The sequence below is a fragment of the Callithrix jacchus genome, chromosome 5, assembly GCF_049354715.1.
Source record: "Callithrix jacchus isolate 240 chromosome 5, calJac240_pri, whole genome shotgun sequence".
NCBI lineage: Eukaryota > Metazoa > Chordata > Mammalia > Primates > Cebidae > Callithrix > Callithrix jacchus.
In genome coordinates this window covers 130,208,123-130,234,115 of record NC_133506.1, presented here as the reverse complement: position 1 = coordinate 130,234,115, position 25,993 = coordinate 130,208,123, and the positions used below count along the sequence as shown (strand labels likewise).

At 54.4% G+C, this 25,993-nt stretch overlaps 1 protein-coding gene across 4 annotated transcripts in view; it reads right to left on the bottom strand.

Annotated features, from left to right (window-relative positions):
• TTYH2 (tweety family member 2) overlaps nt 1–25,993 on the bottom strand; it is a 49,137-nt gene that overhangs the window by 7,410 nt on the left and 15,734 nt on the right. For all 4 annotated transcript variants that reach the window (XM_002748699.7, XM_008997697.5, XM_035301671.3 and 1 more), the window contains exons 3-13: nt 23,532–23,643; nt 16,894–17,114; nt 11,005–11,100; nt 10,421–10,493; nt 5,404–5,473; nt 5,088–5,143; nt 4,498–4,590; nt 4,174–4,266; nt 2,441–2,583; nt 1,562–1,747; nt 1,013–1,091 (exon numbers count right to left, since the gene is read on the bottom strand). In XM_002748699.7, coding sequence (XP_002748745.1) covers nt 1,013–1,091; nt 1,562–1,747; nt 2,441–2,583; nt 4,174–4,266; nt 4,498–4,590; nt 5,088–5,143; nt 5,404–5,473; nt 10,421–10,493; nt 11,005–11,100; nt 16,894–17,114; nt 23,532–23,643 — 1,222 coding nt within the window. The remainder of the gene's footprint in view (nt 1–1,012; nt 1,092–1,561; nt 1,748–2,440; nt 2,584–4,173; nt 4,267–4,497; nt 4,591–5,087; nt 5,144–5,403; nt 5,474–10,420; nt 10,494–11,004; nt 11,101–16,893; nt 17,115–23,531; nt 23,644–25,993) is intronic.

The window sequence follows — 25,993 nt, the reverse complement described above, 5'->3', positions numbered from 1 at the left end:
ATAGCCAACCCACCCTCTAGCCCAGGGGAGACTAAGGTTTAAGGTAAAGAGACATCTAAAAAGAAAAACATGTCCTTAATTTTCTCCAATGCAAAAAGGAAAAGAGACCCCCTATCTTCTTGGAATATTTCCTTTAGAAAACTTATCATTATAAATAATTTCTGTCTTTTGAGATGTACACAAACCCTCTTAAAGGCTGACTATGGCCCTTGCCAGTGTTACAATCCAGGGACGTTTCTTAGGTCTGGGAGCCATCTCTTGGAAGAACATCAAGAGGACAGCAGCTCATCTCCTTCTCAGGGACAGTTCACTTGTGGGCCTGGCTCCAAGCTGTAGCTATCTGACTATCATGGAAATAGGAGTTTTATTTTTCCTCTGGATAAAGGCAATTAGCTGGCCGGGTGCAGTAGTTCATGTCTGAAATCCTAGCACTTTGGGAGGCTGAGGTAGGCAGATAAGTTGAAGTCAGGAGCTCAAGACCAGACTGGCCAACATAGTGAAACCCTGTCTCTACTAAAAATACAAAAATTAGCTGGACATGGTGGTGCACACCTGTAATCCCACCTACTTGGGAGGCTGAGGCAGGAGAATTGCTTGAAACCCAGGTTGCAGTAAGCTGATATTGCACCACTGCACTCCAGCCTGGGCAACAGAGCGAGATTCCATCTCAAAAAATAAATAAATAAAGGCAATGACCTGGCCAGAATGGCCAGGTAATTAGTGGGGTTTGGTGTACTACTGTGACAAACGGTGCCATCAAGTCCTCTTGCTGGATGACAGGTATGCAGTGGCTGTGTCTTGTTCCTGCCCGGCCAGGGGAAGGAGGGAGATTTCTTGCATCTTTGCAGTCTCCTTAGTGGACTGCCTGGGGTACCCATGACGGTCTGGTTTAGTGCTTATTCAAGAACAGAACTGTTTCATTCTTTTCTGCCTTTGTGGAGAGGATTCACTGGGTTGGCAGGTTTTCTCTTTACCTGTTACCCAGACAAGGAAGGGCCAGAACCCTAATTACCGTAGGCGGAGGGGAGGCTCTCCCGATGAGCGGCACATTCTCGTATCGTGGGTTCCTACCAAAGAGCATGGCTTGGTTCCTGCAGGGATGAGAGGAGAGCTCAGAAGGGGACAGCGTGGGAGTGGGGGTGTGTGTAGATTTCTACAGGAGGGCCCCATGGGTGAGCATATGTGAGTGGGGGGATGGAACCGGACCACAGATAGAGTGGAGGAGGTGTGGTGGGCAGACATGGGTAAGCGCCTTGGGAAGCCTGAAAACAAGTGGCTGATGGGTAACAGTGGCTACGAGCAGCGTGGCCTGGAGACATGCAGCTTCTCACGCCTGGGGCCCGTCCCACCAGCTTGTAGCAGAGGTTGCTGCCTGACATCTGTGGATCTTCCTCCAGCACGTGTGGATGTGGAGGGATAACCAGATGTTCCCCAGGGGCCTTCCCTCCAGACACCCTCTGGCTGTAATGCGGACCATGGGCGGTCTTGGGGGCCTTCCTTCCCCTCCCCGCAGGTGTTGTAGGCCCCCACATGCTGTCTGGGTAGTGTGTGCAGCCCATACATGTACTCAGAGACGGGGGCGTTGGAGATGGTCTGGGCCGGGGGCTGCAGGCTGGTTTGGCTGCCCAGGCCGCTGCTGTAGCTGCAGAAGCTGTGAAGCTGCCCCCTCGGGGGATTGTGGGCCGCCATGCGCCAGGCTTGGGGGTTAAAGGGGTCATCATCATCAATGTCGTTGTAGTCTCTGTTTCTAGAACAACAGGTAGAAGATGGCTGGCTGTGAAGGGTGAAGGAGGCTCCGAGGCAGCTGGGTGCTGCCCTGCTTCCCTGCCTTCCCTCCCAGGACCCTCTCTGGCCACATGTGCCTCCTTGAGACTCCTCTAAAGCATGGTCGCCAGCCCTGCTGCCTGCAGACCATTCTGGCCCACTCCCAACTTCACGACCAGCTTTCCCAGGCTCCCCACCACGCTGACCGTACGCACGTGGGTCCTCCCTACCCTGCATCCTCTTGCTTAGTCTGCCCATGAGGTGTCTACACACAGTCGTCCCTGTCCATCTGAAGGGGACTGCAGATACCTGGATAACAGTGAACCATGTATCCTTGGTATCCCCGGGGCACCCCTCCCAGCACCAGGAACTCTCCTCACTCCAGACTGAAAAGTCCGGGTGAGAAGAGAGGAAAAGGGAGGCCAGGCTGTGGCCTGAGGGTTGTCACCACCCTGGGCCCAGCTCCTGCTCTGGGCCCCACAGAACTCCTTTGCAGGGTCTCTTTGGACTCTTGGGGAAGCTTCTGTAGAAGTCAGACAGCCTGCTGGTCTGAATGCCTGGATGCTCTGCCACCCTTCTCAGTCCTGGGTTATCAGCTCAAGCGCAGAGCAGAGCACCCTGCCTGCTGTCCCCCCAGGAGACCCACAGCTGGTAGTCTCCTTACTAGGCAGCCCACCTGGTGGTGAAGTGCTTCCAGGCCCTCGGGCCTGCGCAGATCATGATGGAGAAGGCGAGGGCAGCCAGGAGGGAGAAGAGGCCAAGGTAGAGCAGGCCCTGAAGGCCATCGTAGCAGACGCCGGTAAGGGCATCCAGGTAGTCCTGGAGGAAGAGGAGGGACACGCTCCTAGTGAGGAGTCGGGGCAAAGCCTGGATCTGGGGTCTCCTGGCTGCTTCCCATCCTGAGTGCCTTATAGTGCCATTAAGGGTCCCCACTCTGGAGCCTAATAGAACGGGCTTCTTGGGTTCACTCTGCAAACATTTGCTGAGCACCTACTGTGTGCTAGGCACTGAAAAGCTGGTTCTGAACAGGCAGATGAGGTTGCAGGGTGGGGAACTGATACATGGGGCAATGAAGCTGAGGCCAGCAGGGCAAGAAGCAGCACCCCTTGAGAAGAGGGGGCAGAGGGGGCAGACTTGGCCTGTTCAGGAAAGAGAGGGAATACAGGCCAGCAGATGAGGCTGGAGGGGCTGGGTCACGCAGGGACTGCCGTGCAGGAGAGGAGTACGGACTTCTAAAAGGGGTCAGAAAGACATCGGAGGGTTTGGGAATAGAAGGGATGTGATCCAGTCTATTTTGCAAAAGGAGTGCTCTGGCTGCATGTGTGAAAGCTCACGGGTGATGAGGGGGCAAGAGAAAGTGGGAGGAGGCCACTATCTGCTGCAGGAGCAGGACCGACCATGGTGGAAGCCGTGGAGAGACAGAAATGGATTCAGGGTACAGCTGAGAGGATAGCTGCCAAGACTTGCTGGGGATTAGATGCAGAAAGGGAAGGAGAGAAGAGACAGGGGAGACTGCCACGTTCTCAGCTCTGAGATCAGACTACCAGGATACAAACCCAAGCCCCTGATGTGCCAGCTCAGGACTCTTCAGTAAGCCACTTTATACACACACACACACACACATGCAAATACCACATATATGTACACATGTGTATGACACACCAGCACACACACACCACATGCACACATATACCCACTTATAGACATACACACACACCACACATGCACATGTGCACATACCCACACACACGCACACACACAGAAATAGCTATATCTATGCATCTGTCCAACCACACACGTATGTAAATTTCCTAGGAAACAGCATGTGTTTCATAGTGAGGACTGAATGACATCCTGGATATAAAATGCACAGAACAGGGCCAAGCGTGGAGCTGACAGCCATGATGACGACAAAATCCATATGGGGTGTGAAGGCTGTCACCATACCCTGGCTCACTGCTTGGGGGTGGGGGGCTGTCACATGCTCCCAATGTGTCTCCTGCAACATTGTGTTTGTCTGATATTCCAAGTTCCTGGAGGGATGACTCTGGCAATGGGACTGTGACATCCACTTGCAACCCAGGGAGACAGATGTGTTGACCAAACGGCCAGGAGTCTGGACAACGAGGAACAGCCTCCCTCATATTGGTCAGGGTCCCCCCAGTGACCCAGAGCCAACAAGATTCAACCCTCCCATCCCTGACCCCGGGGCCCTTGTACTGAGTTTCCCTGTCTCAGCCCCTGGAGAGAGGCCAGGCACCCCTCCCTTCCCACTGTCTGGCTTCAGCTCCATTCCTAGGCCTGAAGGGGTTCCAGGCCATTGCTCTCCTCGGCCTCCACTGGCTGCTCTCTGGAAGAGGCCTGCTGGGTGCCCTCACCCTCTCCACATGACCCCAGGGACCCCAGCACCTTGTGCAGCCCTCGGCAGTCCAACATGGCAGTCAGCTGGTGGAGGCTGGACTCCGAGGAGTTCAGCAGGAGCTGGATTGCAAGCAGGTCTTTCTGAAGTGGGAAGAGAAAGAGGCAGAGGGGCTGTGGGGGAGAGCTGATGAAGAAAACCACCACAGCAGCTGTGCTCAGGGGCCTCTAGAGCCCAGGAAGGGAGCCGAGTCAAGGGGAGGAAGTGCAGAGAGCCAGCAGCCAGCTGTGCACAGCCTGGCCTTGGGGCTAGGGCAGGGGAAAGGGCGGTCAGGGCTCATCTGGGGCTCCCCAGTTCCTGCACAGCTGCCTTACCTCTGCGGTGGAGAAGAGGGGCACGGCGAACTGCAGCAGCCCTGCGATTTGGATCTGCATGGTGGTGAGCGCACGCTGGAAGGTGGTCAGTGTCTGCGCCAGGAGAGACACAGCCCCACCGTGAGGCTCCATCTCCCAGGAGCCCCATGGGTGGTCGGGTGGCCTGTGCTCCTGTCCCTCCCACTTTGCTGCAGCTACACAGGCTCTTCCACTCGCAGGAAGGCTCCCCCCATCCCTCTGGCTTCTTGAAAGCTGCAGTCTTCTCCCTGCTTGCAGCTCAGATGTGGTCCTCAGACCAGCAGCCCCGGCCTTGCTGGGAGCTTGTGACAAGTGCAGAATCTTGGCCCCACCCTAGAGCTCCTGTACGGCATCTGCATGGGAACCAGCTCCCCACTGAGCTGTGCACACGGTGACCACCGATCCAGAACCCATGACCAAGAGCACGGCCCCCTTCACAGAAGCAGCTAAGGAGAGGACCACAGTGAAGTAGGGAAGGTCCCACCACCTCTGCTGTCCCGCTGAGTGGTAGGGCTTAGGGTCAAGAGGGTACGAGCTGATGGAGTGGCTGAGGGCAGGGTGAGGGGCCGTACCTGCTGGAAGGGGCTGCTTCCACTCTGGCTACAATACAGGTAGTAGCGAGTCACCTCTGCAGGGCAACAGCATGGCGTTAGGCAGCTCACAAATGATCAGATGAGATCTCTATCATCCTTGGCGGCCAAGCCAGGCCTCCCTCCCCGTCCCCAAGCTCCCAAGGGAGGCAGTTTCTAGAAAATGGCCTAGAGCATGAGCTGAACTTGAAGTTCAGGGCTGGCGAGGAGTTGGATGGCTACAGGGCTGAAAAAGGTAGGTAGGGGCACACTGCCCGGCCACCCACGCATCCACAGCCGTGGCCCAAGAGCATGTTACCTGTGCTGATCTGGCCCTCCGTGATGTTCAGGATGAAGGTGTCAGGAGCCACACAGAAGTCACTGGTGCCCTGAGTCAGGGAGAGAGGGACAGGGTGGAAGAAAGTCAGACACCAGGACACTGGGTCCCTGAGAGGAGCCAGGAGCCCAGTACCCCAGCCCCTCCAGTTCCTTCCCCGGTGGCAAAGAGCAGAGTCTGGAGCCAGCCTCCTGGGTTCCAATCTGGCTCTGCCTCTTCCTAGCTGTTACCTTGGACAAGTTATTCTTCCTGTGCCCCAGGTGCCTCATGTGTGACATGGGGATGATGCTGTTCACCCAATGCCCGTAGTGTTCAGAAAAGCGACTGGGGCAGAGAGCATGTTAACGGTTACTCTTACTTCCGAACGCCTCTTCTGGGACAGACCCTTGTGGGCCAGCGTCCTGGGCCCCAGCGCAGCTGCAGGCTGTGTGCAAGGGAGTTCATTACGCCATGGCCCCATTTGCTCACATCTGCTTTAATGCTTTGTCTTGCTATGATCAAATCCTACAGGCACCGGTGGGCAATCTAGGAAGGCTCCCCTGAACTCTTTTTAAAGACTGAGGTTGGTGCTGAAGCATCTGTGAGCCTTGGGTGCAGGTCCTCACCTGCTGAGACACAGGTTGGGGAGGGCAGGGGGCTGAGACGTGGCTGCCACTTAGAAGCTGGAGGAGCTGGCCCACAGCATGGCCTAGCTAGGTGATTGCTAAGGCCCATGGAACAGGGTGGGAACAGACACAGGCCCCAGGAGAGGCGGCAGCAAGGACACGGCCTCCAAGCCAGGCCCACCCCAGATCTGGCCTGGGGTGCTCTGCCTTCCAGAGCAGCCAGGGAGAGCTCCAGTCCCCTGGCCTATTCCTAGGGGCCTCCCCTTTCTCTGGAGCATGCTCCCTGGGCAGGGGACCCCATCTGCTGGTGGCCCCATCCTCCTTCAGAAGCCACTGCCTGTAGGGTCCATGATTGAGCATCACTCACCTACTTGCTAAGTTGACAGACATTTATGGAGCACTTACTCAGTGCTGTGCAGGGTTCTAGCACCTAGAGGTAAGTGCATCACAGCACTTACGGTCTAGAAAATGTGTGTATAGTGAGGGTGGGGAATAACATGCCCCTCTAGAGACAGAGCTTCCCCAGAGCCTCATGTGCATGCATGCAGGGACACACACACACACACACACACACACACACACACACACACAAGCATGTACTTAAATGCACTTAAGACCCTGGGAGAAATGCTTTATATACAAACCACTAGCATTCATAATACATCAACCTGGCCTATTATTACCTATCAGAGCTGCAGTGCCAGCAGGCCTGGTGGTATGCCTCCATCCCCCAGCTGGAGTGGCAGAGAGAGGGCAGCCAGGCCCAAGTGGGGGATGGGGAAGCCTTGAGAAAATGAAGAGTGAGGGCACTATCTCAGTTTGGGTCACCCCAAGAAGTGTGAGAACCAAGAAAGGAGAGGGACAGGAGGCCCTGGTCCAAGGCTCCACAGTGACGTGGTCTTCCTGCCTCCCTCCTTCCCCTCCCAGGGCAGGCCTGTTCTTCACGGCCCTCAGGCCTGCTGGAGCCTCCATCCCTGGGACAGGTGCACAGGATGGCTTGGAGTATGAGACTCAGCAAGGAGTCAACTCTCCTGTGAAGACAAGAACCTGTGTTTGTGCACATCACGTGTGTGGTATGCACTTGTGTGTGTGTGCACCTCATGTGTGGCATGCACTTGTGTGTGTGCGCATGTTGGTATGGGTTGGCTATGTCCCCACCCAAATCTCATCTTGAATTCCCATGTGTTGTGGGAGGGATCCAGTGGGAGGTAGCTGAATCACCGGGGAAAGTCTTTCCCATGCTGTTCTTGTGACAGTGAGTAAGCTCACAAGATCTGATGGGTTGTGTTTTTTTTTTTTTGAGACAGAGTCTCGCTCTGTCGCCTAGGCTGGAGTGCAGTAGTGTGATCTCGGCTCACGGCAACCTCCACCTACTGAGTAGCTGAGATTGCAGGCATGCACCACTATGCCTGGCTAATTTTGTATTTTTAGAGATGAGCTTCCCTCATATTGGTCAGACTGGTGTTGACCTCCTGACCTCAGATGATCCACCCCGCTCGGCCTCCCTAAGTGCTCAGAAGACAGGCGTGAGCCACTGTGCCTGGCTGGTCTGGTGGTTTTTAAAACGGGAGTTTCTCTGCACAAGGTCTCTCTTTGCCTGATGCCATCCATGTAAGATGTGACTTGCTCCTCCTTGTCTTCTGCCACGATGGTGAGGCTGCCCCGGCCATGTGGAACTGGAAGTCCTATTAAAGCTCTTTCTTTTGTAAATCACCCAAATGTAAACTGTATGTTTTTATCAGCAGCGTGAAAACAACTAACACACGTGTGCATCACTGAAGCCACGGTGATGAAGATGGCAGGAGGGGACAGGAAGGAAGCACTGAGCACAGTTGGGGCAGGTGGGAGAGGTTGCCTGGTAACCAGCCCAGGCGATGGCTGAGCCTGCAGGCAGCTCCTGAGAACAGAGGTGAGGGCCTGAAGCAGCCCCTGTGACCCTACCACAATGATGCTGAATACACGGGAAGCCAGCGGTGGCCACTGTTTACCGAACATTTTCTGCGTGCCTCCCAGGATTAACCCACTCACCTTTTCCTACCAACAGCCCTTTGAGCTAAGTCTTGTTATCTTCCCTACTTGCCTAGGAGGAAACTGAGGCACAGAGAGCTCCAGTAACCTTCCTGGGGTTCCACTGCTGGGAAAGGGTGAAGGGATGATGTGGGCGCAGGCAGGGTGGCTCCAGAGGCCACACTCCTACCCTCTGACACAGGGAAAGGCCTGGCTGCCCCTTGGCTGGAGCAGTCCCCTGGAATGCTCTGTCCTGCGCTTGGTGGCCAAAGCACTTGTGACAGCCCTTACCTCCTCCTCCTCACAGCTGAACCCATTTCCTTCCCCTTCTTTCTTCCAGGGTCTCTGGCTGCTTTAGCCCCTCACCCCAGGCACCTCTTGGCTGGCAGTGCTGACACAGGGGTGGCCCCAGGGCCTGGAGGCTTGGAGCTCTGCTGTCAAGTCCTGTCCACCCTCCTTTTCCTGCCTTATCCGGAGCAGATCTCCGGGCAGTGCTCTGTCCTCATGGAGTCCTTTCTAGGGACAGAGAGGGGTGGGAGGGGGGTGAGGGAAGGCCTTGTCAGTCCTCTGGCCCCACGGCTGTCAAAACAGGCCTCAGAGAGCAGGGTGGCACTGAGAGGCCACACAAAAGCTCTCCACAATAACCCAGGGACAGCCGGCTGCCCTCCCCACCCCGCCGGCTCCTCCTCACCCGGCTTCCTATTAAAATGCAGCAGCATCTCCAGCCCATCAAAGGCCCATTCAGCTCCACCGCTTGCTCCCCCTCTTGCACACAAGGCCCTGACTAGAGGAATTAGGGAAATGGCCTTTCTCCCCAGCTCCCTGCATTCCAGGGCGCCTAGCTGGGAAATTAAATGGCCTCTGGTTTTCCTGAACACCGAAGACTGGTGAGAGGGAGGAACCCCCACTGGGAGGGGCAGCTGCCACAGGGCAGCTCATGGGGGAAGCTGGAAGCCAACGCTGCCTCCAGGAGGCAGAGGCTGCCCAAAAAGCAGGACTGTGCCCTGGAGGAGCTCATCCTGCGCTCTCTGCGGCTTCCTTGTGTGCGTTCCAGACCCCAGAGGAGAGGCTGCAGGCTGAGCAGCAGCGGCGCACGTCTCCCTGGCCAGCAGTGGCACTGTTTACAGCTGTCCCAGCTCCTCATGCTTTCAAACATGACCTGGGCCTTTTCTCTACCAGTCCTTGGCCTGTGGTCACTGCACTGGGTTGGGGGAGCAAAGACAGGAGACACCCCCTCTTCTCCCTTCTGCACACGCCTCTGCCTAAGGTAGTGCCAGAGTCCCTGAGGGGACTGTGTCCATGACCAGAGCTGGTGGCCAGCCCGTAAGTTGCTGGCAAGGCGTGAGTTTGGTTAGGGAACTTCTGGTACAAGCCACCCACATCTTAGCCTATCAAGCCCCAGGTCACTAAGGGCAGGACAGATTGCATGTCCTGGGGGTTAGTCTGTGGCCCTTAAATCAGAGAGGGGTTCCTTGAATTCCCCTGGTAAATTGTGTTTTTTTCTATTACATGTGTGCATGAACACACACACGAACACACACACACACACACACACACACACACACACACAGCATGCCTCCCCTGTATTAAAGCCTGGGGTTGCAGTGATCTGCCCACAAGTCTTGCTTCCAAAGGCTGGAACTCTATCAACAGCAAACATCACGTCCTCTTGGCTTCCGCCCCCCAGGCATCTTGTACCATCGAGTGCCACCCAGCAAACAATGTCAGCTGGGCGAATGAACAGCCACATGCACACGGCTTATTGTCAGCCTTAGGTCCATTAAAGACCATGTGTGCCCACATAGGAAGCCCCACCTTTTCCTTTTTTAAACCATTTTGAGGCACCATTTCCAGAAACATACAGCATGTGTGCTTCAACCCTGGGAGTCTCGGGGCATTATGATGGAAGGCAAGTCAAACGCCACCTTCTACAGTCCCAGGGCATGGGGAGCTGGCAAAGCAGCAGCTTCTGATGTGGGAGGGCTTCCCTGGTCTGAGACTCGGACGTCTACCCATCCTCATGAGACCCGGTCAGTTCTTCATACCCAGAGAGAAGCCCCTGATCACCCAGGCACGACTAAGCGTAAGCACGCCTAAGTGTAAACATGCCTGGGTGGCCGGAGTGTCTCTTTGGATGTGAAGCATGGGTGTCTCATCCTGGCTCCGCCTCTGGGCAGGCCTCTTCCTTTCTCTGGGCCTGTTTCCCCACCTGTAACCAGAGGGGCCGGTTCAGATGACACAAGTCCCTTTGGTTCTGAGATTCTGGGATTCTAGGTTAAGAGCTGGGACCAGAAGCTGGCCCTGCTTGGAGGCTCTAGGCAGGACACATTCCCAGAGTATCCTGGCAGACCACCCACTACCCACCCCCACCCTCTCCCCCAACTCACCACTGCCGCAGCGGCATCAGTGGCCAGGGACGCCCAGCTGAGGAGCAGGCTCAGTGCCCCGCAGCACAGCATCCTAGGAGACAGGCAGGTGACAAGATTGGCAGGTGGGGGTCCCCTTCTTCCCGGTCTTCTTCCCGCCCACCTTGGCCCCCAAGCCCTTGCAATGGATCCAAAGGCAGCCTCAGTCCCTGCCCTGACATGGGCTCTGCTAACTACTAGGGGAGAACCATGAAGCCCAGGTCCTTGGGATTAAAGAGACCCAGGTGTAAGAGCACAGGTCAAGGCGGCCGCGTTGGTTAAGACGGCCAGAGGCTCTCATGCGTGGGCCCATGTTTCTCAGCTGCTCAGCAGAGTCAGGCCCAAAGAAGAAGGAAAGCCTAATGCTTGCTTGCTTGCTTGGTGACCAGATGGTGAGCTGGTAGCTGCTGTCTACCTCCTCTACTGACTGCTGAGGATAGGGCAGAAGGTGGCCTCAGGCAGCCTGGCTGTTGACCCCGAACTCGAACTGGCCAGGCCCTTGTCTCTCTCTGATGATGGCATCTCGCCCAGCTCTTTGTCGCAGGTCCATGGGTAGGAATACTCACGAGGCCAGGAGACACTTGGAGCGCTTGGCCAGTCCCAGGCAAGCCATCAGGCAGATGACCAGGTCCAGGATAAACAGCAGGAGGTAGGAGAGCCACCTGGGTAGAGGGCCAGGGCCAGTCAGGGGCAGCAGGGCAGAACTCCTCACCTGCTGCCCACCTGGGAGGCCTGCACAGCAGCCCCGGGGCCACTGGACACTTCACTACGACACACTGCTCAGAGCCAGCACGCACCCGGCATGCATAGGCTGAAGGCTCCGGGGCTGCACCCTCATTGCTGCCTGGACAAAGCTGTCACTTCCCACTCCTGCCTCCACCTCCAGGCTGAGTGTCAAAACCAGCACAGCGCACTAGAACTTTTCCCAGTGAAGGACTAAATCCCTGCTGTCCATCCTCTTTGCCACTACCCACAGGTGGTTACTGAGAACTTGAAATATGGCTTGTGCAACTAAAGAAATACATTTTAAACTTTACTTAATAATTTTAATTAGATAGCCACACGTGGCGGGGCTGCCACCCTGGACAGCGCAGCTTTGAAGTGTCTTTCTGCAGCCTCCCAGCAGGCATCTCCTAGGACCCTACCTCCCTTTGCCTCTAGAACTCTCAGACAGCATCAGACCAGCCAAGTTCTCATGTTTGTAGCCACAGATTTAACACAGCCCATAAGGTGCCTGCTTCTCTGATAAACAGCCTGGCTCCTCAAGGCCTCCCATCTTGCCCCCTAGCTGGATGGAATCCATAACTTAAGACTTTTAGGTTCAGGCTGGACACAGTGACTCTCGCCTATAATCCCAGCACTTTGGGAAGCTGAGGCGGGCAGACCACCTCAGGTCAGGAGTTTGAGACCAGCCTGACCAATATGGCGAAACCCCAACTCTACAAAAAATAAAAAAAATTAGCCAGGTGTGGTGGTGCACGCCTGTAATCCCAGCTACTCAGGAGGCTGAGGCAGGCGAATTGCTTGAACGTGGGATGCAGAGGTTGCAGTGAGCCGAGATCGCACCACTGCACTCCAGCCTGGGTGACAAGAGACTCCATCCCAAAAACAACAACAACGAGACTTGTAGGTTCATTTTAAACATTTGTGCCAGGCACTGAGCTTGGCAGCAGAGATACCCAGGTGAGTGGGCTCATTTCTGACCATCAGAGGGCTCAGTGTGGAACCTGGGAGGCTGAGTCAGGGTACCTACAGCCCCGCAGCCCTCCAAACCCCTCCAAGCCCCTCCTTCCTCTGGCCTTTTTGCCCCTGAGGCTGGGCTGATGAGGAAAGGTAGTCACACCCCAGCTGGGAGGCTTGGTAAGCCACGTCACCCCTTGAGACCTTGGTTTCCATGTCTGTAAAGGGAGCTGGAACCCCTCATCTCACAGGGCCAGAGTAAGGATTAAGCACAGGCTAAATGCAGAGGTTGATGGGGCAAGGCAGCCAGGGATTTCAAAGGCCCTGCCCTTCTGTGTAAGGCTGACTGAAAGGACAGAGAGGCAGACCCCGGGTCAGGTTCAGCAAGTTTACTTTAACCTGCCAGGCTGGCTCACCACAGCAGTGAAGGCAGTGGCCTGGCTTACAGACCCTGGGGGTTATATAGGGGTTTGCAGGTAGCCAGGTGCTGTTTTAAGAAAAACCACATTTTGTTTTTTAGGGGCTGACATTCTGCTTAATTGGGTTAACATCTTGGGTTTGAGAACTGGGTGTGACCACATCCTGGAACCTAGGTGCCCTGCTTACAAGGCTTAAGGCTGTTTTGATATAAGTTTGGCTTAGCAGGGGAGGGGGTCTATGGGCTTGCTTTGCTGTAACCCTAACATGCCGCTTCTCCAGAGGACAGGCTGGAGAATCCAAGCATCCTAATCCCAAGGGCACAGAGAAGACTCAAACAAACTGCCGCCATTCCTTTCCCTTCCACGCAGGTCCCCATGGTGGTCCTCACAAGGCAGCGGTGGTCTCCCCTGGCAGCCATGCCCTCTGCCCCATGCTGGGCACCAGTGGGAGAGTGGACAGAGGAAGAAGGGCACGGAGACAGGCGCTTCTCAGCCCCCAAAGAGGGAAGTATTTGGATCTAATTTCTCTTGATGCAAGAGCCAAGTAAAATTTGCTGACCCCTCCTCTCCAGCAACGGTTCTCCACTTCACTGACACCATAAAGGGGAAGGAGTTTGGAGCGTGGGCAGGGAGTGTCCTGGAGTTGGCAGAAAGTGGCAAAGAGGCTCTGAGGGAGCGAGGGGAGGGAGCAAGCTGGAGGCCCCCGGCAGCCAAGGGAGATTCTGACTCCCCAAATGGAGGCTCACTGTCAACAGAAGGAGATAATCCAAGTCCTTGTCCCTGCACAGAGCAGGGGACAGCTCATACTAGGCCTCTGGGTTCCCAGGAATGGAGCCGGGGGCTTTGGGGAGTGGGCAGAGCCTGCTGCCACCAAGAAGTCAGTTTCCTTAGACTCAGCTCGAAGCTGGAAGGAACCTCACAAACCATCTAGTGTTTAGGTCACATTCTTATTTTTACACACACACACACACACACTCTCTCTCTCTTTCTTTCTCTCTAAAGACCGGGTCTCTCTGTTACCCAGGCTGGTCTCAAACTCCTGGACTCAAGAGCTCCTCCTGTCTCAGCCTCCCAATGTGCTGGGATCATAGGTGTGAGCCACGAGGCCCAGCCAGGATTCCACTCTACAGACTGGAAAACCAAGGCCATGGTGGGGAGAGCCTGGGCCAGGAATTTCACATTGCCTACATCAAGCTCGCTGCAAGGGACACAGCCAGCCACAGGGCACCTCTCAAAATACTCACTTCATGTTTCACACTTAAAGATTTCTTCTCACCACTTGCCTCTGCTCTGCAGAGCAGCAGGAAATCCAGTTAGGGGTGCCTCTAACCCACTCTCTGCGGCTGTGATTCATTGAATGCATCTTCCCTGCCTCCACGCCTCATGTTGTCAGGGGTTCCTGGAAACAGCTCCTCTAGGCGGATGTGTTTTCCCAGAGGAGCCGGGCGAGGACTAGGAGATGTATTCCTAACCCAGAACTCAGCTCTGCCTGCGAGGGCCACTCCCGCCCTGGCTCCCTCCTCCCCCAACTGTAGCCTCCCAAACAGAGGAGTCCCTTGGCGGTTTACCTCCTCCAATACTTCGCCTGGCCTTGCATAAAAGTGCTGGGAAATATTTGCTTTGCTGCATGGCCATGCTTAAAGACTATCCCAAAAGCAAAGACAGGGGCTCTTCTGGGAGGGCTTTTGTTCCAGAGCAGCTGAGGTGAGGGGAGTAGCCACAGATGGAAGCAAAGACGAGGAAGGGGCAGAACATCATTGACATTCAGGAGCCATAGGTGTCAACCTTGGACTAGACCTCTGCTGGGTTTTTTTTGAGACAGTCTTACTCTGTTGCCCAGGCTGGAGTGCAGTGGCACAATCTCAGCTCACTGTAGCCTCTGCCTCCAGGGTTCAAGTGATTCTCCTGCCTCAGCCCCCAGAGTGGCTGGGACTACAGACATGAACCATCACACCAGCTAATTTTTGCATTTTAGTAGAGATGGGGTTTCTCCATGTTGCCCAGGCTGGTCTCGAATTCCTGGCCTCAGGTGATTTGCTTGCCTCAGACTCCCACAGTGCTGGGATTACACGTGTGAGCCACCGCGCCTGGCCAAACGTCTTCTGCCTCAACCTCAATAAGGAGTGGGGAGCAGGGGATGGGCTCACAGGGGATCCTGTCACTCACCCGTGCTGAAATAGCCGACGTGCAGTTGGCACCATCTATCCACTATTTTAATAAAATCGCCTTAACAATAGGCCGCCTTTGACATGTAAATTCCAACTTATTCCCTAAGTGCCATTATCAAAATGCCCACACGAGGCCCTTAAATGTACACAGTCCTCTGCTAGGTGTGCTCAGAGAGAAGAGCAAGGTCAGAATGGACACCTTTTTACCCCCTGCCCCTGCCTGACATAAGATTCCAAAGGCTCAGGCAATGAATGGCCCAAGTGTCAGGAGACTCATAGGATACTCCTGTTTGGGGCCCACAAGAGGTCACAGGCAGTCCTGAGAACTGGCAGTTTCCTTCTGTCCCTTGGGAAGAAGGCACTTTTGCCCATGAGCATCCACCTTCTGGGGAGTGGGACCAAACTCCCCTCAATCCAGAGCATCTAGAACATGATGGAGACGCAGGGGATGGACGGGCTGGGGAGGCAAGGTGTGGGAAGGACCCTTAGAGCTGGGGACTTCATGAGCTCCCTCTGCTCAGGGACCTGGCACCTCCTATTTTTGGGAAGGGGAGAAGCCCTTGGACTCAGACCAGCAGTGACCTCCTGGGGTGGGGCTTTATGACACAAGGGGACACAAATCCAGAAAACAGGAGTAACTTGTGCAACCTTAAGCTAAGGGCTCTGACTTTCGTTAATGGCTTGAAGAGAAGCCAACAAATGGAGGGAGCGGGGAGGATCCAAAGAGCTGATCCTCGCTCCTCATGACTCATTCATCCACTGCCCGTGTGCCTCCTCCACGATAGGCCCAGGCCCTGGGAGCATGAGCCCACGATGCTATTCAGCTGGGAGCCCCCCCAAAGGCCAGGGCTGCTGCCTCCTTCTCGGGCTCTCCCCAGAGCGACCTTCACTGGATCCAGCACCTGGAGAGGGGCAGCAGGTCTCTGTTCCGCCGACTGTGTCCAGTGCCTTTGCCTGGGCTGGGGCTGGGGCTTGGTGAATACGGAGGTAGGGGAGAGGTAAACGAAACCCCAGAGGTCAGATGACGCAGGTATGAGTTTATATACCCAAGTGAGGCTGGTGTCCCTCAGCTCCCATCACTCCGATTCTACATAAGTGAGGCTGGTCTGGGCATGGTGGCTCATGCCTGTAATCCCGGCACTTTGGGAGGCCAAGGTGGGAGGACTGCTTGAGGCCCGGAGTCTGAGACCAGCCTGGCCAACAAAGCAAGACCCCTGTTTCTAAAAAAATTTTTTTTTAAAGTAGCCAGGCGTAGTTGTGTGTCTGCAGTTCCAGCTACTCGGGGCTGAGGTGGGAAAGCAGTGAGCCATGATCACACCACTGCACTCCAGCCCGGGTGACAGAGTGAGATACTGTCTTAAAAAAAAAAGTGCACGACCTTATTCCTCCCTGTGCCTCCTCCATGCTAGGCCCAGACCCCAGGAGCACAGTGACTTGTAGGTCAGATCCTCCCAACGGAAACTTCTTAGCACCCTTGGCTGGGTACTCTATGTAGGCAAAGAGGCCACCATCTCCCCAACCCCCTGTGGCTGAGTCTGTGGTACAAGAAATCCTGCCCCATAAATCTGGTAGGCGAGGAACCTATAAAGCTTGCGGCATTCCACCCAGCACCAGCCACGAAGAATGCTGGTCCCAGAGAAGACCCCACTGTGTGCTGGAGGCTGAGGCCAGGCCCAGCCTTTGGCGCAAAGCTTGGGCACATCCCTGCCCTCTGTAGCCTCTGCTGCTTGTCTGTTAAGGAGGCTATCCTGCATACTTACCATGTGGCCCCTGCAAGCTCTCATGTTTTCCTGATTTCAGCCAATGGCTTATCAAGACATTCTGGTAGGTCGGGCGTGGTGGCTCACACCTGTGATCCCAGCACTTTGGGAGGATGAGGTGGGTGGATCACTTGAGGCTAGGAGCTCAAGACCAGCCTGGCCAATGTGGTGAAACTCCGTCTTTACTAAAAATACAAAAATTAGCCGAACGTGGTGGCATGCGCCTGTAGTCCCAGCTACTTGGGAGGTGGGAGAATCACTTGAACCCGGGAGGCAGAGGTTGCAGTGAGCTGAGATCGCACCACTTCACTCCAGCCTGGGTGACAGAGCTAGACTCCATCTCCACCTGGAGCTCAACATGCAGGTTTGGATGAATGAAGCTGATGTCGCACTGCTGCCCCTCGCCCTGCCTCCCACTGGCCCCTCACCTGTAGTACTCCACGTAGCCAGACTGGTCGAACAGCTTGGTCAGCTCCATGGTGACCTCCCTCCACATAGGCAGTCCTGAGAGCTGAGCAACCACACTGCCTGCCATCTGCTGTATGAATTTCAGGGTCTGCATGTAGTCGCCCCGGGCGGCAAGGATCTCACTGAGCCGGGCCAGATGCTGCTCTAGGTCCACCTTCATCTTCTCGGTAGTTCCGGAAACCTAGGGAGGAGCAGGGGGCAAAAGCCCGGGAAGTAAAGCTTCTAATTCTTATCCTGGAAGAGGTCTCTGCAGGCAGCAGAAGATGGCCTGGCCAGGCGTGGTGGCTCACACCTGTAATTTCAGCACTTTGGGAGGCCGAGGCAGGCAGATTGCTTGAGCCCAGGAGTTTGAGACCAGCCTGGGCAACATAGTAAGACCCTGTCTCTAAAAAAAAAAAAAAAAAAATGTATATATATATACATATATATATATGAGACATTAGGCAGCTGTGCTGGCATAACCTATAGTCCTGGCTACCTGGGAGGCTGAGGCAGGACAATCGCTTGCAGCTGGGACATGGAGTCTGCAGTGAGCCAAGATCACAGCATTACACTCCAGCCTGGATGACAAGAGTGACACTCTGTCTCAGAAAAGATTAAAAAAAAAGGTGGCTTGGCCTGCTTGGGCTTGAACGAACACCCCATGCTGCCCCAGCTCTGAAGATCTCATGAGCTATGGCTCTGGAGGAAGAAGACAGAGGCCCCACTACTCACCCAGCCCTCATGTCCCTCAAAACAGGGGGCGGGCCCTGACCTGGCCTTAACCAGGATCTGGGCTCCAAGAGAGGGAATGCTGGTGCCAGAGGAGCACACCACTGTGTGTTGGAGGCTGCGGCCAGGTCCAGCCTCTGGCGCTGGGAGTGTGGGCACATCCCTGCCCTCTGGTGTCTCTGCTGCTGTCTATTAAGGAGGCTATCCTGTGTGCCCACCACACGGCCCCTGCTGTAAAGGGCCGGAATGAACACATGCACTCATCACCATATCTTACTATAGACAGAGAAGGACACCCAGATGAAGAAACCAACCAAATAATCCACTATTCTTTGAACATTCTCTTAAAACTTTCAACACTTGGGCTTACACATTCTCTTTTAAAGAAACGGACGCTATGTTGCTACCTTGACCTTGTACCCCCACAAGAGGATTGCTGTTCTGTAAGAGAAAGGCTTTGTTGTGGAGCGGCAGCGCACCACGTCCTGAACGCTGAGTGAAGGCAGGACAATGGGACTTTGCAAAAACAAAAACAGTCACGATCCTGTCTCTGACGAGCTTGGACATGAGGCAGGAGGAGGAAACCGGCGCCTTCTCCATGTATTCACGTCCTTCCTTGGACATGTGTCCTGCTGGGTGGCAGACAGGCTCCTGTCCCTTGGCTGAGCCCTAAGAACCTGGGGTTGAGTGGACCCTGAAGGAAACATCTGCCAATGCAAAGACAGAAATAGAAAGGCAGTGTGCCAGAGTAGCCTGGCCATCCATTTCTTTCTTTTTTTGGTGGGGGTGGGATAGGGACAGAGTCTCACCCTGTCACTCGAGCTGGAGTGCAGTGGTTCCATCTCAGCTCACTAAAACCTCAGACTCCTGGGTTCAAGCAGTTCTCCTGCCTCAGCCCCCTGAGGAGCTGGGACTACAGATGCCTGCTACCACACCTGGCTAATTTTTGTATTTTTAGTAGAGACAGGTTTCACCATGTTGGCCAGGCTGGCCTTGAATTTCTGACCTCACGTGATCTGCCCACCTTGGCCTCCCAAAGTGCTGGGATTACATGCGTGAGCCATGGCACCCAGCCGTGTCCATCCATTTCTAATGGTTCAAATGGTCGACCCTTGCTAGCTTTTGAAGAGCACAGGCAGGGCGTGTACTCGTCAGTGGGGCTTTACAACTGCCCAGAACCAGCGTGCCTGCGGGGCCCCGGGGTGCAGCTTGGCAGCCCCAAGCATGCTGTTGCTGGCAGCGAGGGAAGAAAGGGCTTTGTTGTTCTGAAATTGTCACGTTAAACCAAGAAACACAACGAGCCGGGAGCGGGGCAGTGCGCCCTAATCCACATTCAGCAGCCTTCAGCTCCCACGGGTCTGGGAGATAAAAACGACACAGAAGAGGCAGAAACTTCCCACAGTGAGAACTCAGCGAGGCCGATTGGATTCCACTCCTGGAGGCCAACGGCGTTCTCTCTGTTATGGGGACTTCACGTCAGTTGTGTGGCCTTTCGCATCTGCGCTACGCTGGGAGTTCCTGGTTCCAGAAAAGAGAATGGCTCTCTTTGTTTCATTTTGTTTTATTTTTTCAGTGTCAGCGGCTTGCTCTGTTTTCTGGCTTATGCTTGGCTCTTATGAGCTGGTGGAGGACTAAGAGATATCAGAGTACAGAGACACTCGTCCCTATACAGACTTGACAGCTTGTAGCACAGTGGAAAAGACCCCAGACCACGTACAAGTACATTCAGTAACTAAATGCCATCCTAGTACGCTCTGCTGTTCAATTTTAATAGATAAATGTACAACCACTTTGGAACCATTGATACAAGTGGCACTATTATCAAATAATGGTGCCATTATGAACAAACTCCAGTAATAGGTGACATTTCCATATTTCTATATTATAGCAAACAAACTTCGGAGCAAAGGGCTGTTAAAAATTATCTGTAAACTTTTTTCTGTAAGGTCACTTGTTTTCTCCTTTACAGTTCTACATTTTTAACTTCTCTATTTCTTAAACTCCGCCTTAGGAAATAAAAAAAAAGAAGAAGGCAGTCATTTGTCATGCCTTCTCTTTTTTCCTGATATCTTCCCACAGGAAACAAAACTACACTAAAAAATTGTTTTTGGGATGCGGTCTCGCTATGCTGCCCAGGCTGTTCTTGAACTCCTAGGCTCAAAAGATCCTAAAACTGAAAAAAAAAAACAAAAACAGAGGCCGGGCATGGTGGCTCATGCCTGTAATCCCAGGACTTTGGGAGGCCAAGGCGGGCAGATCACGAGGTCAGGAGTTCAAGACCAGCCTGGCCAACATAGTGAAACCTCATCTCTACTAAAAATACAAAAATTAGCCGGGTGTGGTAGCACATGCCTATAGTGCCAGCTACTCAGAAGGCTGAGGTGGGAGAATTGCTTGAACCCAGGAGGCAGAGGTTGCAGCGAGCCGAGACCACCATTGCACTCTAGCCTGGGTGACAGACTCTGTCTCAAAAAACAAAACAAAAAAGTTACTTTTTAAAATAAGAATGACAGCAGTGACCTACTTACAGTCCCCCACTTCTCCACACCATCCCCAGTTCCTCAAAGGCTCAGTACCTAGCACATCCTCCAAGGACAGGTGGGATGACCCAGAGATGGAATCAGGCTCTCTCACGGGAAGGACAGGTCAGCTTCCCAGGCTGGGCAGAGTTAGGGACAAGCTCCAGGTGGTGGAGACCATGGTCCAGAGCACAGAGCAGTTCTCAAGTACGGTCCCTGGGACCAGCAGCATAAGATGCACCCGCTGGGAACTCACTCACAAAAGCAAGTTCTCAGCCCTGCCCCAGACCCACTGAATCAGAACCTCTGGGGGGTGGGGCCCTGCAGTCTGTGTTTACCAAGCCTTCCAGGTGATTCTGGTGCAAGCTCAAGTATGAAAACCTCTGGGGGGGGGGTGCCGCCGCGCTCAGTGAGGTTATCTGGAAGGGTGGCTGGGCCAGGTCAGTGGAGGTAAGAGGCTAAGACCAGGAGGCCTGGATTCTGGTTTCTGCTCTGAAACACACACATTTTCAACTTTGGGGCAGCAATGCAACCTCCCTGTGCCTCAGTTTCTTCACCTAAGGGCTGCCCACCAGCCTGCTGCAGACTCATGTGAGAAAGCCTGGAGGGGCCATGCTGGCCACCAGGTGCAGGAAATTTTGGTGTCCCCAAACAACTCCTCTCTATTCCCCTAGACTGGGGCATGCAGCCCTCCCGGGACCACCAGATCCCTGAGCCCTGAGCCACTGCCCCTAAGGCACAGGCATCCCTCTAGGTGGAAACAGACAGGTGTGGGGCTTTTAGTCCAGGACAGGAGGACTTGGAACAGGGCCCACCCCACTCTGTTGGTGCGACCCCAGAGGGCCTCTTACTAGCCACTCAGCTGCATGATCTGGGCTCTAGCAAGGCCCAGGTCCAGGTCCTGCCTGACCTGCTCACGAGTCCTCCACCTGCCTCTGCTGCCCACAGCGTCCCAGACCCCAGCCTCCCATTGACCCCACGGTGATTGCAGCACTGACTGTAACAGCACTCATAATCAGCCACACCAGTTGAGGGTACTGTATAGTTTACCAGCACTTTCACTGACATTATCTCACTAATGACATTTATCTGATATCTGGACTTCCCCCTTTGGGTCTGGGAAGTCTTCTAAGATCTGCTGCCTCTCCTGGACCCCTGAGGACTGGTGTGCTGAGTGTCCACCCTGAGGCCCAAACCAGCCCCACAGGTCCTAGCAAGGGCCCAGGTGCCGCCTTTCCACCTGCAGGCAGCAGCCACACCTGGGCCCTCCAGGCCCATGCCAGAGGGGAGGCAGCTGCCTGCAGGCTGGAGGTGGCTATGGGCTTGCTGGACCAGTGTGAAGCCCTGGGGCTCCTGGCCTCACTTCTCAGTAATAATGGAGAGGTCCAGGGGCTGATCTCCAGGAATACAGAACCCTACCCTTTGGGAACACGGGGGATTTTAGAGAGTGGGACTTGCAATGTCCAACCTGGTCCTGGAGCCCTGTCAGGCTGCAGGGTGGAAGGACCCAGCCTGGGGACCTGTTCCCAGCTCACCTTCCCATACAGCTCTCATCCTGGAGGATAAGGACTTCAAGTTTTCCCATAAGGGAGTTCTGGGAGTTTCTCTACACCAGGGAAGGTCATGGCCTGGGGCCTTCCTGGGCTGGGCAGGGCAGGGGGTTTTCCTTTCAGGGCTGGGTTCCTCCTCCAGCGATCCTGGTGCTGGTGGGTAAAGAGGCAGGCAGGCAGCAGGACGGCAGGGAGGGGCAGAGAGAGCCTAGAGGGCAGTGACCATGGGTCCCTTCCCCACCAGGGTCCGGGGCAAGGGTGGGGTACCCAGAGTAGAGTTTTCCCCAGCCAGGCCAGGCCACACCTCTGCTTCCCAGCCCTGAGCTGGCTGTCGCTCAACTCCTGCATCCCAGCCACCCCAGCTCACCCCACAAGGCTGGTCCAGCCCAGCATCCACACACCGGGCATCAGTGCTCAGGCTATGGGGATGGGTCCCGGAGGACACTGGCGACAGAATGTACTCTGCAGAGACCAAGGCCTCGGGTCTGGTACCCATCCTCAGCCCCTTTCTGGAGGCCAGGGACTCCTCCCACAACGGAGCAGCGCAGCTGTCTCTTTAAGGTGACCCCCCCCCCCTCCTTGTTGACTGAGGGATTAAAGCCTTAGAGGAGCTTAAGGGAGCAGGAGGGTGGCAAATGGGATCCAATCCTCTTCCGGAGGATGCCAGGGCAATGGCCAAATTCTCCTGCTGGGGCTTGATTTTGTGGCAGAGGCTGCTTGGATAAGCATCTGAAAAAGCATGGTGCTTAGAGTGAGAATGACACGTGTGGGCTGGGAAAACTCCAGTTCCAGGCAGTTGGGGTAGAAAAGGCAGAGGCAGTTTTCAGGGAACCAAGTCCTCAGTTGTCCACCCTCGTCATGCTCCTCCCTGGGCCAGGTCCCCAGCAGAGGAGTGGCAGCCCCAGCAAAAGGCCCGTGTGTGTCAAGCAGTCTCTGCCACAAAAATCCAGCCCTGGCTTGGCAGAGTAGCCTTTCCCTTCCCCTAAGAGTCCAACACCTCCTCTGGGCAGGCCAGCACACCCTTCACTGTGAGCCCCCACCTGGAGTCGAAGTCCGGAAGCCAGAGGCCCGAGGACTGTGGCAGGTTTCCATCACCCCACCCCATGGGACTCTTCAATTTTTTTTTTTTTTTAATTTTTGAGATGGAGTCACACTCTGTTTCCCAGGCTGGGAGTGTGGTGGCATGATCTTGGCTCACTGCAACCTCCGCCTCCCAGGCTCAAGTGATCCTCCTGCCTCAGCTTCCCGAGTAGCTGGGACCATGCCACGACCAGCTAATTTTTGCATTTTTGGTACAGACAGGGTTTTGCCATGTTGCCCAGGCTGGTCTCGAACTCCTGAGCGCCACATGAGTCAGCCTCCCTCCCAAAGTGCTGGGATTACAAGAGTGAGCCACCATGCCCAGCCCTCAGTTGTTTCTGAAGAGTTTTTTCTTCTTGACATCTCCTGGACCCCGCAACACTCTGTATGCAGCACTTAAAATGAACACAAAAAATGCAGTGGAGCTGATTTTCCATGTTCAAGGTCTCCTTTGACCAATCGGAAGGAGTTCAGCTTTCCGGAAAATGAATGGGGTTTGATCCCACAGCTGCCTCCTTTGGTCCTCCCCCCATCCCTGCCACCCCTCCAGGCTTGGGAAGCACAATTGCCCATTTGCCCCAGCAGAGGCAACTGCAGCGCAGATGGGGGTCCAGCCCTGGGGCAGCACACAGGCCCTCCACGTGCAGCTGAGCCACTGGGATCTGATTGGGCCCTTGCTCTGACCACACTGGCCTTGTGGGCTGTGCCTGTGCTTGGCCAGCTGCCTGGGAGCCTTACCAGAGCATCGATCCCAGAGAAGGTGTGGTTGGCATCCTCCAAGGAGTACATCAGCTGGTACACCCCATCGTTGGTCTCACTGTTTCCATAGAAACCAACGCCCACCGCAGCACTGCAAGCAAGACCCCAAACAGAGGTTAGAGGTGACACACAGAGAATGTTTGTGTTTATTTTAAAATATAAGCTTGGGGCTGGGCATGGTGGCTCATGCCTGTAATCCCAGCTACTCAGGAGGCTGAGGCATAGAACTACTTAAACCCAGGAGGTGGAGGTTGCAGTGAGCCAAGATCGTGCCACTGCACTCCTTCATGGGTGACAGAGCTAGACTCTGTCTCAAAAAAGCTTGTTTTTTTCTTTTTTTCTTTTTTTAGAGCAGTTTAAGTTCACAGCAAAATTAAGAGGTAAGTAGTTTTCAAATATCCACGCACGCACAGCCTCCTACTCCACTCTAAAGTCCTGCACCAGAGTGGCATGTCCATTACAACCGATGAACCTAGGCAGGCACATCACCACCACCCAAAGCCCACAGCTTCCACTAGAGTTCACACTCCACGCTGCACATTCCATGGGTGTGACATATGGATAATGACATGCGTTGGCTGGATGCAGTGGCTCACGCCTGTGATCCCAACAGTTTGGGAGGCTCCCAACAGTTTGGGAGGTAGATTGCTTGAGCCCAGGAGCTGAAGACCAGCCTGCACAACATAGTGAGAACCTATCTCTGCAAAAAGTTAAAGAAAAGAAACGAAAAGAAAAAATGATGTGTCCTCCATTACTGTATCATACAGGGTAGTTTCACTGCCCTAAAAATCCTCTGTGCTCTGCCTGTTAAGTACCCCCTCCCCTCTAACCCCTTTATTTTTATTCTTTTGAGATGGAATTTCGCTCTGTTGCCCAGGCTGGAGTGCAATGGCGAGATCTTGGCTCACTGCAACCTCTGCCTCCTGGGTCTGATTCACATGCCTCAGCCTCCCGAGTAGTTGGGATTACAGGCACGTGCCACCACACCTAACTAATTTTTGTATTATTAGTAGAGATGGGGTTTCACATCATTGGCCAGGCTGGTCTTGAACTCCTAACTTCAGGTGATCTGCCTGCCTTGGCCTCCCAAAGTGCTTGGATTACAGGCATGAGCCACCGTGCTTGGCCTTAACCTTTGACCTTTTCACTTTCTCCAGTTTTGCCTTTTCCAGAATGTCATAGAGTTGAAATGATATAGTGTGAAGCACTTTCAGATTGGCTTCTTTCGCTTAGTAATATGGATTTAAGATTCCTCCATGACTCCTCCTGGCTTGATAACGCATTTTTTTTCAGTGCTGAGAATATTTCATCGTCTGGATGGACCACAGTTTATCCATTCACCTATTATAAGACATCTTCGTTGCTTCCATGTTCTGGTAATTCTGAATGTAGTTGCTATAAACATCTATGGAGAGCAGGTTTTTTACTTTAGCTGAGGAACTCTTTCCTGGGGGCTGGCGTGGGTAGGGGGATGACATCTCACATTCTGGCAGGTGGGGCTGGGGCTGGGGAGGTGAAGGTTAAGGGCCCTGGCAGGCTGGTTCTACAGGACATTTTGTTCAGGCAATAGGAAAATACTGTCCTCCAGTCCTATGACTCCAAAAGGCAGGAGACTGCAGCCAGCCCTAGGGATGCTGATGCAGTAGGTCTGGGGAGGGCCCAGGTACCTACACTTTCACCAGCCCCCAGGGGATTCTGACATGGGTGGGCTTGGGAATCACTGAGGTCTGCTGAGATCACACCCAGTGCCAACCCTGGGTCTCTCTTGACACCTCCAGGAATTGTGGACTCCTTTGACATCCTCCGCCCTTTCTCCCAACATCCCCAGGCCACCCATGGGACAGTCTGTTCTTCCACTGTGAAGTCCCAGCTTATACAAAGTTCCTTCTTCTACTGAGCTGACACCTGCCTCCTTAAGCCACTCACCCACTGGATCTTCCTTTATCTTCTAGGGCAGCCTGGAATAAGCTTCCAATTCTGCACGGTGCCCCAATCAGATATCTGAACGTGGCTTCCCCCCAACCCTCTCACCTTGTGCTCTCCAAGTGGGACCGGTGTCCTTCTTTGGCCTAAGGTCTCCAGACCTTGCCCAGGCCATCAACGTCCTCTAGACGAAAGTCTAATTGGTTACTGTCACTTAGTAAATGTGGCCTGAGTCACTCAAGTCCCCAGTTTATTCATCAGCTCTGAGTGCATCGGGGCTCATGCCTTAGGACCTCCACTCCCCGAGACACTGACCTGAACTTGAGCCCACCCTGGTTCCCCTCTCCCCCGACACCAATCTTGTGGTCTACAAACAGCCCCTGAATTTCTTCCCAAGAATTGCTGTTAAGCCAAGTCTCTCCTCCTTCCTATAGTGCCGTATTGATTTTTGTTTCATTTTAACCAAAAGCAGAACTTTAAATCTAGCCCTGTGAAATCTCATCTAGTTGGTTTTAGTC